The following is a 15,802-nucleotide window of genomic DNA, read 5'->3' as shown; positions in this document are numbered from 1 at the left end:
GAAAGTCATTTTAATAATTTTAAATTATTTGATTAAAATAGAGACCATGGGAGATGGCTTTCGAGTAATTCAGAGCTTTTCTTGATCCCATACCTGTTTTTTATTGTTTTTTGTCTTTTTAAAACAGGTGCAAAGTGTAGTTACATGGGTTTTTTGTCTGTTTTCTCATAGACTACGAATCTTGTTTTCTGGTTTTGTCTAATTTATTAATTCTGAATTGTGATTAAGTCTGTATCTTAACTAATGTTATAGACTAGATCTGTAGTGATTTATAATGTGGTTTAAACCACATAAACATATATTTTACCAACATAGAAAAAGTCAGTAGGTTCCAAACCACAGCTTTATGTTAATAAATTGTAACTATTTACCATCACCTTTTGGAAAGCAGAGACAAGCAGTAGCAATCCTCTGCAAGAAATAATAATTTAATTTTATCTGAGAAGCAACATGCTTTGTGATGGGGTGTTTCATGTCTGTAGTGTAAATTGGTATTTAAAGGATGATGTCATCAAAGTGAAAAAAACCATTGCAGATTACAAATAATTATGGTAGTGTACATAACAATATGGCTAGAAATGTTGTACATTATATGTGAAAGAAGGCATTTTCTTGCAATTAAGCAGGATCTCCATGAGAAAAGTGTTTTACTTGCTGTGATCCAAAGCTTAAGCAAGGGGAAGGCACTTTCAGGAGATAGGTCACCTGCTATAACAAACAATCTACTCTTGTGCCAGTAAGGTACAAAAGGTTCTTTTATTTAGCAGAGTGATAGCTTCTATATGGTATCTATATAGCAAACCAATTATATATTACCCAAACTGTGCATTCTTTCCCAGAATCCCTGCTCATTTCAACCTTTCACAATGTGGTGCATACTTTTGCACCAAATTTCAGATGTACAAAGATTTGCACTGAAAAGCAAATATTGTGTATTTGAGGGCCATCCTATACTTGCAACATTCCAGTAAATAAGTACAAGACAGATGCCCCAGATCACTGAATTCTGTGCCTTGAACCTGATGTGCAAATGCAGAACATCAAGATCCTGTATGGATGAATGAAAGTAGCCCACAAGGCCAAAATTAGCGCAACTTAGATCCAACTTTTATTAAATGAGCACTGGTGTGTATTTTATATCTGTAAATAAGGCCAAGGTTTATATATCATTGAAAGGGTCTCTCCTGCACTGCTTGGACTGTATAAATGACTCAAATTAAGTATATTTTACTAAAATGGTGACTGCTCTGGTAGAACCTCTTTAGACAGCAATAAAGATTTGGCTTTTTCTTGTGCTACAGAAAATAAACAATTAGTTCAATTAGTATTTATAGCTCATTGGCACTATCTTTCACCTCCCTTTCATATGAAATTCTGTCATAACCCATTATCTTGTGCAGTTTTAGCTCTCTCTATGGGGCAAATTCACTAACCTGCGAAAATTCGCCAGGCATAAATTCGCCTAGACAACGCTAATTCACGAAGATCCGAAGTTGTGCACAGGGTACCTAACGCTGGCAAATTACGACAGCGAAATTACGCTCAGCAGTTCGAAGTTACGCTAGCATTGGCTAATTAGCATACGGTGTGCAGTTAAAGTACAATGGACCTATATGCTGCAGCAAATACATTACACTACACAAGGCCAGGGAACCTTAATAAAATTATATAAAGTTGTTATAATGCCCTACACATGTGCCCACAGTATAGTTTAGGTGCCATATGTTAGCAAATGTAGGGGGGAAGGAGGGTACCCCCAAAAAAAATCTTTTTCAGTCTATCACCCTTTAATAGAAAAAAACGCCAGAGTTTTTTGGGACTTAGAAAAATTTTCAGCGTTTTTTTGAGGAACTCCTATCTACTCTATTGCACTTCGCCTGGTCTGAGGTGGCGAAGGCAAACCTGGTGATAGAGGTAAAATCAAAAACTTAGTGAATTTGCGTAGTAACGCTCTTTCGCTAGACAGAAAATTCTGTGAAGTTGTGCCAGAGTCTCCTTGGCAAATTTTCGCCAGCGTTAGCCACTTCGCCCTTTAGTAAATTTCCCCCATAGTCTGCATTTGCAATTAAAGGATTCTGCCTCACTTTTGTTCTTGCAGGAACCAAAAGTTAAGTAGAAGGTTCTGTGTGACTGCATAAACATGGAAAACATTAAAATGATTCAATGGCAAAAAAGTTCATACCACTCCTATGTAGAATCAGGAAGAGTTTTTAAAAGTTAGTTTATTATGTAACTTCTGCGAAATAATGTAAGGTTGGCCATATAACCAAGAAAGTCACGAGAATGTAAACTTGTCTTATTAGGTGTTTAGATATCCATGTGTGTTTATCAACCATATAATAACATACATGGGTGGCTTAATCTATTTGAAATATTTAAATTACACATATGCATACACAGAAAACATTCAGCTTACAGTTACATAGCATTTGTCTATCACATAATTTCTTGGGAGCTAGAGGAAATTGTTTCCCCTTAACTAGCTCAGTGGATGCACACATCTTTTCTTGCTATATTTAATACTTTTTGCATCATTTCTCCATCTGTTCAATAAAAAATAAAAAGATATATAATGTACATCTCAGACAATACTGTAAATATCAATGTGCAACTTAATATATATATATATATTAGCTAAGTGTGCACTCCATTTAATACGTTTACATGCCTAGGTGCAGGAGTCTGGAGATTATAAAACATCATATTAAACTGCACTCACAAGTCCTTAGTAATAAAAACATAAACACATTTATTGAACTAACGTTTCAGACTCAACAGAGACCTTTATCAAGGTTACAGTGCTATACAAAGAGAAGACCTAAATAACCCCCACATTCATTTACATATGGGTGTTTACTATAGTTATTATGGCAACTAACAGACTTTTTGGTGCTTTTTAAGGTGGGGGTTATTTAGGCCTGCTCTTTGTACAGCACTGCAACCTTGCTAAAGGTCTCTGTTGAAACCAAAACATTGGTTCAATAAACACATTTTTTTATCAATAAAGACCTGTGAGTGTGGTGTAATATGATGTTTTATATATACTGTTTATATCCACTATATATGCCCCCACTCCAATATGTCATTCAAAGTCAGGTACACTGTCAAATACACATCAAACATTAGTCTGAGCACCAGCATTCATTATATAATGTGTTCCTTAATACTGTCATGGGAAAAAAAATTTTTTTCAAAATGAACCAGTTAATAGTGCTGCTCCAGCAGAATTCTGCACTGAAATCCATTTCTCAAAAGAGCAAACAGATTTTTTTATATTTAATTTTGAAATCTGACATGGGGCTAGACATTTTGTCAATTTCCCAGCTGCCCCTGGTCATGTGACTTATGCCTGCACTTTAGGAGAGAAATGCTTTCTGGCAGGCTGCTGTTTTTCCATCTCAATGTAACTGAATGTGTCTCAGTGGGACATGGGTTTTTACTATTGAGTGCTGTTCTTAGATCTACCAGGCAGCTGTTATCTTTGTTAGGGAGCTGTTATCTGGTTACCTTACCATTGTTCTTTTGTTTGGCTGCTGGGGGGAAAAGGGAGGGGTGATATCACTCCAACTTGCAGTACAGCAGTAAAGAGTGATTTGAAGTTTATCAGAGCACAAGTCACATGACTTGGGGCAGCTGGGAAATTGGCAATATGTCTAGCCCCATGTCAGATTTCAAAATTGAATATAAAAAAATCTGTTTGCTCTTTTGAGAAATGGATTTCAGTGCAGAATTCTGCAGGAGCAGCACTATTAACTGATTCATTTTGAAAAAAAAATTATTTTCCCATGACAGTATCCCTTTAATTTTCAATACATTTTACACATGTCCAACTTTTCAGTCTCTATTGGGATCTTTGTCAAGGATCCTTTACTGTGTTAAAAATAAAGGAACACATTATATAGGGAGTGTTGGTTCTCAGACTGTTGCCAAACAAAAATCTACTTTATTGAGAAACAACTACGCATTTCGATCCTCTGGAGATCGTCAGCAGGATGGAAAGCAGTAAGTGACACAGCCCGATAACAAATAAATTCGGCCAAATGACGGTTCTGTTAAAACTTATGACAGTTTAGCAACATTCTACTCAGAATTAACTTTCACACTAATATCTTGCAATGCATTAAAGTAAAATAATTTCTAAAATAATTTAGAATTTATTATATGGGACGACTTGAACAAAAATAAAGTAACTGGTTTAAAATGGTGTGCATAACAATTTTTATACCAAAAAATCTCCTTTTCTACTTTGTCCTTCAAGGTCTCAAAAATTGCTACAATATTATTGTACAGAGCCACTTACAAGATATCATTATCAAAACATTCAGCTAGAGACCACTTAACATGACATGATTCATTCATAATCATACCTCTTAAGTGTCCCAAACCTTCATCAGTATTCCATGCCTTTGCCATTTGCAATGTCTATGCTATAAATGTCTAAGAAACTCCTGTGCCTTTACAATGTTATATGTGAAAATAATTTGTGTGTAAAGGTCATTTAGACTTTCTTCTTCAAGTTACTATTCCTCACTTTTCAGACACTGTCCCTGATTTTGATCCCATGTCCCTGATTTTTAAGAGTGTTGTCCCTGATTTCTCTGTGGGAGATTTGAGAGGTATGTGAACAGCATTTCAATTACATTTTTCTATGTTTTTTTTTACTTCAGTAACAAAATTATTCAAGCAATTTATTTTATTTATTTGTTCAATAGCATGAGAATAAAAGACGTGTTACTGAAAACATTTTGAGTGGTATCAAGAGTCCATGCTGTGCCACATTTTTTTTCCTTCAGATGTGTTGCACTGCCTGCAAATAAAATGAAACCCACTTACCACAATATGTTTAGCTTTCTAACAGTAACACAAAAACCCAAAAAGATCAGGCTTTGATTGATTTTAGTTTAAATTTATTACATATCTCTTAAAGAATGACAAGCAAAATGTGTATTTTTTTACGCATGATACAAAAAAAGACATTTCCTAAAGGACCATTGCAGATGATTTTTTTGTTCTTACAGCTCAACTACAATAATATAAAAATAGTTGTATACAATAATTTAGTTGTGTATAATTAGGTTGTGATTAGAAATTAGTTTCTAAACGCTATACGATTAAACAAGTGCCTTTTCTGTTTAATAGAACTGGTTACATGTTTAAAATGGCACTTAAGCTAAATTACAGTGTCCAGAGGAACAGAAACGTCTACATAAATTAGACCAATCCCTTAATATGACACAACACTTAGAACAATACCTACGAAAGTAATGATGCATTGATGCTTGAAATGAGCAGCATATACAATTACCATAGTATGTTTGATATGTTGTGTCTATTTGTTTTGTGTTCTATGTCATGCTAACATTTCAGTGTCTATCATATCCCTTGTTTGTAGATGCCATTATGGGATTTTCATATTGTGTTTATGGTTTTCTTGCTTGGTGATGACTATATAGTGACTATTATTTTGAATGTGCTGTCTATGCTTCCATCATTAAGGAAACAAACTGCATATTAATTAGCACAATATTTTAATCTTTCAGGGTTACAAGTATTTACATTTGAATTGCAGTATATTTAGAGATTGTTCAGTTCATATGACTTTGAATCTAACAACATTGTTGTTCTAATGCATAGTAATCCAAGTGATGAGCAAAGTTTTTTGCCAAGTTTCACTGTGAAAATGATGTCTATAGACAATTATTGTGCATAAAAAAAAAGTTGTTGCCCATTGACTGCAATACAATTTGGTGAATTTCCACCATTCCGTGAATTTTTGGCGAATCAGATCAGCACATTTCTCAGGCTGATTCATAAGCCACATATCAATGGTGAGTGAAAGAAGCAAAATTTGCAGTGGATGGTGCTCTGTTCTGTGAAATGCATCTGACCACTAATACATATGGCATTGCCTGCCCTGCTGACTATTTGGCAGAGATGAATTGTGTTTAACCAAACATAACAAACTACTGATGGTCAATACAAGCTGCCCCAAACTTCCTTTTGTAGTAGTTTACTGTGGCTGCAGCAATACAAGTTTTAACTGGCTTACCTTAGTAGAGAACCAAAGCTATTTTCTATTTGGAAGCAGGAAGAAACTTGACCCCTCCTACTCCATTCCATGATGCTACCTAACCAATTGCAAAGTAGGAGGATGTTCAGCCTTCTTTTTGCTTACTATCCAATGGGAAGGTAGATGGAGGTTCAGTCTCCACAAATGCAGCCTCTCCAAGTGCAGTGACAGCTTTACAGTATGGAGGTTCGCAGTCTTTTTGTGAACCAGGGACAGGTTTTCTACACTGTCAACCTATTCTGGAAGTGTGACACTGTTTGTTTTGGTAGGCTTAGCCTCCCCAAGCCTTCATTATTTTCCGCCCCTACAAGTCACATTGTAGAACCATTCACATGTGTATTTCAGTGACTGTGATAGGAATAAATATTCCAGTATTCTTTTTTGGATATCTAAAAATCATACATGGACGTTGAGTTCAAGGTGAAACAATTGCAGTATAAGGGCATAGATATAAATACGATTTTTGCTGTGATTCAAGTCTGTGCAAAGTGCAAAAAAAATAGACGCCATCTGCTATTTTTTCATTTTGTACAATGTTTTCCTGTCTGAATAAATTGCGACATTAAATAAATACGCCAAATTAAATGTCCCTATTGCTACTGGGTTTTGATGTAAGGGATTAATATATCGTCTGGTAGTACAAAGTTAGCTATATTGTTTTTAATATATTTAATTTAATATCACAACCCTACAACTGCTAATGTACATAGGGTCTGAAAATTGATATCAACCATATGATGCTTCACAGTTGACACTTTTCTGATACCAACACATTTGACATTTCACAGTTGATATGCAAATATTCACCCTGATTGAATTTCAGATGTACATGTCTATATCTTTGTCATAAAGAAGTAAAATATTAATGTTATCAATAGGGAAGATGTGAAGATTTGTCATTGCAAATAAAGTGCTGCCCTAAATAAAAGTATTACCTTTTGGGTAAATATTTCATTATCACTGTTGCTCCCTATTTGTAGTAACCTAAAAATGGAGTGGTAGATATGGCAGGTAAGTATGGCCTCTGACATACACTTTAACAGAAAATGTTAGTGTTATTCAATAAATATTGCAGCTGCTGTCTCCAATTTGTTTTACATATTTAGATTTGTAAGATGCTGCTTCATATGAACATGGGTGTTCTCTTTAGCCTTTATTTATTTATGTAACTTTTGCAATTGACATTTATTTTCTATTAGTCTTTGAGATATTTGGATTTTTAGACTTTTAGTGTACCGGCAGACTGTGCTACCGCAGGTGACAAATCTCTTCTAGATGCTTTCTCATCAGCAATAAAGTAAATTGCAGATGGAAAAACATACACATTGATTTATTTTCCAAAGGTTTTAAAAGTTTTCTCACAAGGTAACTTTGAAAAACAGAATGCCTCTTATTTTTTCCCATCCCATCAAAGATTTACATTATTACCAGTTGGAAAGTATTTGGGGGATTTGTCGCCTATGGTAGCACATATTTAAACGTGTGTGACAAATCTCCCTGTGTTCCATTAACCTTAGCTCAATTGAAAGTCAGCAACCCGAAGGTAATTATATCCAAGAAGCACATAGATAGTTACAGTCGCTGACAATCCCAGCCTTCAAAAAGACATGTTAAACTAAGCCTGCTAACCCTACAAAACTGTGAAATACTGCTAATATCTCAGAAATCACTTAGAATTAAAAATTGATGCAAATTGCTAAAGTGGTCAGAGGAGAAGTCTGAATATATTTACACAATTAATTTTTTAAGTTTCTTTAAGTTTCCTTTAAGCAGATATGTTTACTTTGTTTAGCCAACGCAATTTTTAGTAATACCGGAAGATCATCTGTGATCTGCTCACATCTATACATATTATATACTTATACTATGTTACTATGTCATATATATATATATATATATATATATATATATATATATATATATATATATATAAATATTTATAAGATGTAGCAGTCTCCTTGTTACATGGTTGTAATCCATTCAAAAAGCTGCATTTAAACTATGTCACTGTCAAAGCTACCATCTTTAAGCAGTACAATTCTGATCAATATATACAGGGGATAACAGGGAAGAAGGGGAACTGATGCAAATTGTGATTGCGTATAAGGCTTAAAAAAACATTATGTCCTTCCTTAATGATGCATTTAAGCACATGAAATAATATTTTGTGCTGTAGTTTAATTTAATATACTAAGAATAAATTATGTCTTCAAATCAGACACTGGTGTTAATGGTAATTTTTCTAGACTTTCTAGATAAAATCATGGCTATAAAATATTTAAATTGTAAAGATTTTATGATATAAAATTTGCAATTTGCAACTATGGCTGTCATTTGCATATATTGTCTTTGCCAAATATTTACAATAATAACAATCGGAATCTTTTCTTTTTCAAACCCCTGTATCTGTGTGTAATTTTTCCTCTGCCTAGACCTGGTTAACCATTTCTGTGAGCAGGTCCTCAATTTTTTACTTTGTCCCTACTTTCCTGTCGTAGCCCCATCTTCCCCTGGTGTCGACTCCGTACCCTTACAGAGAACAGGCAGCCAACATGGTACCCAGAATGCAACTGGAACCTTCCAGAGGGCCAGCTATGCTGCAGGCCCTGCCGCCAATTATGCAGATCCATACCGACAGCTGCAGTATTGTCCTTCTGTTGATTCACCTTACAGCAAATCTGGACCAGCTATCCCACCAGAAGGAACATTAGCTAGGTCCCCATCCATTGATAGCATTCAGAAAGACCCCAGGTAAGTTTTACTAACATTTTATATTCAGAAAATAATGATATTGTGTGAAAAGATTGCAGCTGGATCATCCCTGTCTTTTGTGTTGCTGATATTCTAAAATGTGTACTTTGATTTTAATCATTCTACAGGTAGCTATAAAGTATGGAATATTTATGCTCCTTTCAATTAATGGTATTGTTTGACTAAGTCCGACCAAATTTCAACTTTAGGCATGCACTTACGAACTTCTTGGAGGCAATGAAGAATTCCAAAAAAGCTTTATTTCACATTAGTTAAAACATCTGATGCGTTTCATGTGCAGCTACACGTAGTCATAGATAAAGTACACATTTAACCGACATGGTTTAAAAAAGCAACCAGAGCTTACATCACTCCTGAAGTCGCTCCATATTTTCACATTAACTCTTCATTCTCTAGAACTTTTTGTGAAATAAAAAGCTATATTTTACATAATTCCTTATTTTCCCACCAGTTTGTTCTTTATTTGATTATTCCTTATCTACTTCTATTTTATTTTGGCAACATTTGTTTCTACTTCAGTTGTGGTTGTTGGATATTAATTACCTCCTGTTTCCTATGCATCTTAGCTATATTGTTTGATTTTTTTCTCCCACTTATTTTGAATTCGGCCTTGTTTCACTTTCATAACTTTCTATTATGCTGTAATTTTCTATATTTCTTGGTTCTGATGTTTTATTTTGTTATATAAAGCAATATGCATCCAATTTTACATTCAGCCCATCTGGTTCTCGCTTATTTAAATGAAATATCCATTTTACTTTGTTTTATAAAATCCATCAGAGTCTGTCGCCTCACCTACTCATTCTGGTTATGCTTTCTATGCCTTGTTTGCATAAAAAGGACTAATTCCCTTCATTGCAATGCAAAAAGTGTTTTGAAACCGTGGTTGTTTCACTTCTTGATGCAATTTGATATATATGCTCCTGCATTCTATTTTTTAGAGGGTGTGTTGTGCAGACTTCACATTTCATCTCATATTTAACAAATATACTACGTATTTTGTGTTACAATTAATAAAAGTATTTATTGTGTACTCTTTTTTTTTTTTGTTTTGTTCACATCTAGAGGACCCGCAATGATACATGCCTTTTGTTTTTAACCAATTTGATTGTGTTTCTTTTGATACATATTCATTAGGGGCTAGCATCCCTCCCAAGGTTGGTGCCCTCCTACTTATCAATTGGCATCCGTCCGTTAAAATTTCCCTTAATTTATTATCATTATACAGCACTAGCAGATGTTTGTTTATTATTTGTTTTATTTTTACAAACTGTTCACTATATTTTGTATTTTTTTGTGTTTTGGATGGCAGGATTTCGCATGTAGTAATGAGTTTCCTGCACACTTTTTACAGTACACTGTCATTCCTACTTAGAGATGTCGCGAACTGTTCGCCGGCGAACTTGTTCGCGCGAACATCGGGTGTTCGCGCTCGCCGGAAGTTCGCGAACGTCGCGCGACGTTCGCCATTTTGGGTTCGCCATTGTTGGCGCTTTTTTTTGCCCTCTCACCCCAGACCAGCAGGTACATGGCAGCCAATCAGGAAGCTCTCCCCTGGACCACTCCCCTTCCCTATAAAAACCGAAGCCCTGCAGCGTTTTTTCACTCTGCCTGTGTGTGCTGAAGAGATAGTGTAGGGAGAGAGCTGCTGCCTGTTAGTGATTTCAGGGACAGTTGAAAGTTTGCTGGCTAGTAATCGTTTTGATACTGCTCTGTTATTGGAGGGACAGAAGTCTGCAGGGGTTTGAGGGACATTTAAGCTTAGGTAGCTTTGCTGGCTAGTAATCTACCTTCTACTGCAGTGCTCTGTATGTAGCTGCAGTGGGCAGCTGTCCTGCTTCTGATCTCATCTGCTGACTGCTGCAATAACAGTAGTCCTTGTAAGGACTGCTTTTATTTATTTTTTTGTTGTTTTACTACTACTACTACTACTACTACTATAAGAGCCCAGTGCTATTAGTCTAGCAGTGTTGGGGAGTGGGACTGGTGTGCTAATCTGCTGCTCCTAGTAGTTCAGCAGCACCAACTTTAATTTTTTTTTTTTAATATTCATTTTTTTTTATTTTACTTTTTTTTATTTTACTACCGCTGTAGTAGTGTATAAGTTGACCTTTTAGGCATTATTTGCCCTGTAGGCATTATTTGCACACTGTTTTCTTCAACCCGCCATCGAGCTGTGTGACCTTGTTCACATTCTGTCTAAATATCCATAATATTACCGTCTCCAGAAAAAACACCGGAGTCACTTTTTTCAAGCAGCCATAATATATTTTACGTAATCCGTATCCACCGCTGTAGTAGTGTATACGTTGGCCTTGTAGGCATTATTTGCACACTGTTTTCTTCAACCCGCCATCGAGCTGTGTGACCTTGTTCACATTCTGTCTAAATATCCATAATATTACCGTCTCCAGAAAAAACACCGGAGTCACTTTTTTCAAGCAGCCATAATATATTTTACGTAATCCGTATCCACCGCTGTAGTAGTGTATACGTTGGCATTGTAGGCATTATTTGCACACTGTTTTCTTCAACCCGCCATCGAGCTGTGTGACCTTGTTCCCATTCTGTCTAAATATCCATAATATTACCGTCTCCAGAAAAAACACCGGAGTCACTTTTTTCAAGCAGCATTCATATATTTTACGTAATCCGTATCCACCGCTGTAGTAGTGTATACGTTGGCCTTGTAGGCATTATTTGCACACTGTTTTCTTCAACCCGCCATCGAGCTGTGTGACCTTGTTCACATTCTGTCTAAATATCCATAATATTACCGTCTCCAGAAAAAACACCGGAGTCACTTTTTTCAAGCAGCCATAATATATTTTACGTAATCCGTATCCACCGCTGTAGTAGTGTATACGTTGGCCTTGTAGGCATTATTTGCACACTGTTTTCTTCAACCCGCCATCGAGCTGTGTGACCTTGTTCCCATTCTGTCTAAATATCCATAATATTACCGTCTCCAGAAAAAACACCGGAGTCACTTTTTTCAAGCAGCATTCATATATTTTACGTAATCCGTATCCACCGCTGTAGTAGTGTATACGTTGGCCTTGTAGGCATTATTTGCACACTGTTTTCTTCAACCCGCCATCGAGCTGTGTGACCTTGTTCACATTCTGTCTAAATATCCATAATATTACCGTCTCCAGAAAAAACACCGGAGTCACTTTTTTCAAGCAGCATTCATATATTTTACGTAATCCGTATCCACCGCTGTAGTAGTGTATACGTTGGCCTTGTAGGCATTATTTGCACACTGTTTTCTTCAACCCGCCATCGAGCTGTGTGACCTTGTTCACATTCTGTCTAAATATCCATAATATTACCGTCTCCAGAAAAAACACCGGAGTCACTTTTTTCAAGCAGCCATAATATATTTTACGTAATCCGTATCCACCGCTGTAGTAGTGTATACGTTGACCTTGTAGGCATTATTTGCACACTGTTTTCTTCAACCCGCCATCGAGCTGTGTGACCTTGTTCACATTTTGTCTAAATATTGATAATATTATCGTCTCTAGAAAAAGCACTTGAGTTACTTTTTTTCAAGCAGCATTCATATATTTTACGTAATCCGTATCCACCGCTGTAGTAGTGTATACGTTGACCTTGTAGGCATTATTTGCACAGTGTTTTCTTCAACCCGCCATCGAGCTGTGTGAGCTTGTTCACATTTTGTCTAAATATTGATAATATTATCGTCTCTAGAAAAACCACTTGAGTTACTTTTTTTCAAGCAGCATTCATATATTTTACGTAATCCGTATCCACCGCTGTAGTAGTGTATACGTTGACCTTGTAGGCATTATTTGCACAGTGTTTTCTTCAACCCGCCATCGAGCTGTGTGAGCTTGTTCACATTTTGTCTAAATATTGATAATATTATCGTCTCTAGAAAAACCACTTGAGTTACTTTTTTTCAAGCAGCATTCATATATTTTACGTATCCGTATCCGCTGTAGTAGTGTATACGTTGACCTTGTAGGCATTGTTTGCCCAGTTTTTTTGGCCGCAGCCACTGAAGCACAGAGGCCAGAAAAAATATGCCATATAAATGCTGAAAATAGTCATTTTTTGCCATACGTTGACTCAACGTATATGGCAAAAAATGACTATTTTCAGCATTTATATGGCATATTTTTTCTGGCAACTGTGCTTCAGTGGCTGCGACCAAAAAAACTGGGCAAACAATGCCTACAAGGTCAACGTATGGCAAAAAATTACTATTTTCAGCATTTATATGGCATATTTTTTCTGGCAACTGTGCTTCAGTGGCTGCGTCCAAAAAAACTGGGCAAACAATGTCTACAAGGTCAACGTATGGCGAAAAATGACTATTTTCAGCATTTATATGGCATATTTTTTCTGGCAACTGTGCTTCAGTGGCTGCGTCCAAAAAAACTGGGCAAACAATGCCTACAAGGTCAACGTATGGCAGTTGTTTAAAGAGAACAGTAGATTACTAGCCAGCAAAGCTACCTAAGCTAAAATGTCCCTCAAATCCCTGCAGACTTCTGTCCCTCCAATACAGAGCAGTATCAAGCAGATTACTAGCCAGCAAACTTACTATCATCTGTCCCTGAAATCACTAACAGCTCTCCCCCTACACTATCTCTTCCAAGCACACACAGGCAGATTTTTCAGATACATTTTTGCCCTTGATCCCCCTCTGGCATGCCACTGTCCAGGTCGTTGCACCCTTTAAACAACTTTAAAATCATTTTTCTGGCCAGAAATGTCTTTTCTAGATGTTAAAGTTCGCCTTCCCATTGAAGTCTATGGGGTTCGCGAACCGTTCGCGAACCGCTCGCATTTTTGCGCAAGTTCGCGAATATGTTCGCGAACTTTTTTTCCGACGTTCGCTACATCCCTATTCCTACTTTCTCTAAGGGGCAAATTTACTTAAGGTCGTATATCGAGGGTTAATTAACTTTCGATATTTGACTGTCGAAGTTAAATCTTTCGACTTTGAATATCGAAGTCGAAGGATTTAGCACTATTTCGATCGATCAAACGAAGGATTTTAATCCATCGATTGAATGATTTTTGTTGACCAAAAAAACATTACAAAGCCAATGGGGACCTTCCCCATAGGCTAACATTGACTTTGGTAGCTTTTAGGTGGCGAACTAGGGGTCGAAGTTTTTTCTTAAAGAGACACTACTTCGACTATCAAATGGTCGAATAGTCGAACGATTTTTAGTTTGAATCGTTCGATTCGAAGTCGTAGTCGAAGGTCGAAGTAGCCCATTCGATGGTCGAAGTAGAAAAAAAAAACATTCGATATTCAAAGTTTTTTTTCTTATATTCCTTCACTCGAACTAAGTAAATGGGCCCCGACTAATCTAAAAGTTAATATTGTTTCTTTATCAATTGTTCCAATCAATTTTAAGTTTAAATTATTCTCACTAAGTGTTTCAATGAAATGAAAGTATTTTTCATCTTCCCCTTTTCATACAAATATTAAATCAACTATAAACCATTTATAAATGATTGTATCACCTGTGTGTTAATATTACCTTCATATATGTGTTTTTCCTCCCACCAACCCATGTATAGGTTGGCATATGTGGGAGCAAATTTTGCTCCCATTGAGGCCCCACATTTCTGGAGGTAAAAAGTGTGTTCAAATTTAAAATAATTGTGCTGTAAAAGAAACTTTATAGCTTCTAAAATAAACTATTTAGTGTATGTATCACAATTACTGTACCATTCCAAGTGGTAATTAATTGCAGTTAGTCCCTTTTCATTTGGTATGCATGAGTATAGACTCGTTACATCTGCTGTTGCCCATACATATCCTCCTTGCCATTCAAAATATTCAAATATTTGAATTACACATTTCGTGTCTTTGAGATATGACTTTAATCTCTTTACTAAAGGCTGTAAGAAGAGGTATATTGACTCTGATAATTTCTCATTTAACAAATTAATTCCTGAAACTATCGGATAGTCAGGAATTAATTTTAGTTTTAAATCTTTGGTAATTACCCCTTGGTCATAATCTTTATTTATTAACTTTATTAGTTTCCTTTTAAACTGTTCTGTTAGGTCTCTTTTTAATATTGTATATGAATTTTTATCATCCAATTGCCTTTTTGCTTCTTTTAAGTAGTCTTTTGTATTTAGCACCACTACCAGACCTCCTTTATCAGCCTTCTTTGTTGTTATAGAGTTTTCTTTTTTATTCTTTGTAATACTCTCTTTTCTCCACTCGTTAAGTTTGATCTCCTTTTGTTTTTGTTTTTATTTGTTTTTTCTGCTAGCAATATCAATTTATGCTCTACTAATTCTTGAAAAACTTCTATTGAACTACTTCTATGATGTACTGGATAAATAGTTGATGTTTTTTAAATTTTTTTTAAAAATCCTTTTAATTTGTCCCCTCCGATTTAAACATAAATCATTATTTTCCTGTTAAGTTTCTAGACAATAAATTGCTAATTCATCTTCAAACGTAAATTTCATTAATTCTTCTTCAAAAAATTCATTATCTGTACATTTAATGGAAATTGGATGGTTTGGAGATCCCTCTCTCTCCAGAGAGGCTCTCTTCATCTTTATAAAACTTTTTTAGAACTACATGTATGTTTCTAATAAATTGATTCACATCAATTATAGTTGTTAAGATGTCAAAATTATGCTTAGGACAAAAAGAGAGGCCCCTAGAAGGTAGTTGCATCTCCTCACCAGTCAGTTCCTTATCCGATAAGTTCAGAACATATCAATCCCATTTCTGTCCATCTGTGAAGCTGGTATTGTTTCCCCCCCCCCGAATTCCTTTCTAGTTTGACTAAGCCGTAAAACAAAATGTATTTATTTTTCCAATTCCATTCCCACCTCAAATTAAATAAAAATTGAGTTTACTTTTCATTTTACGTACCATAAAAGTCTGAAAGACATATTTAAGATTAAAAGATATCTAAAGCTGAACAAATAATTAGGTTAAAT

The 15,802-nt window shown here is 35.6% G+C and overlaps 1 protein-coding gene across 10 annotated transcripts in view; it reads left to right on the top strand.

The window, feature by feature from the left end:
* LOC108718510 (catenin delta-2) overlaps positions 1-15,802 on the top strand; it is a 757,810-nt gene that overhangs the window by 497,224 nt on the left and 244,784 nt on the right. For 7 of the 10 annotated variants that reach the window (XM_041566186.1, XM_041566185.1, XM_041566180.1 and 4 more), the window contains 2 exons: positions 4,539-4,616; positions 8,569-8,821. In XM_041566186.1, coding sequence (XP_041422120.1) covers positions 4,539-4,616; positions 8,569-8,821 — 331 coding nt within the window. Of the gene's footprint in view, positions 1-4,538; positions 4,617-8,502; positions 8,822-15,802 lie in introns of all 10 variants that reach the window. The other 3 variants (XM_041566188.1, XM_041566184.1, XM_041566181.1) reach the window with 2 other exon arrangements.

This window comes from Xenopus laevis, chromosome 6L (assembly GCF_017654675.1).
Source record: "Xenopus laevis strain J_2021 chromosome 6L, Xenopus_laevis_v10.1, whole genome shotgun sequence".
In the NCBI taxonomy this organism is placed as follows: Eukaryota; Metazoa; Chordata; class Amphibia; order Anura; family Pipidae; genus Xenopus; species Xenopus laevis.
Note: the sequence above shows the minus strand (reverse complement) of the source record. Positions and strands in the feature narration are given on the sequence as shown.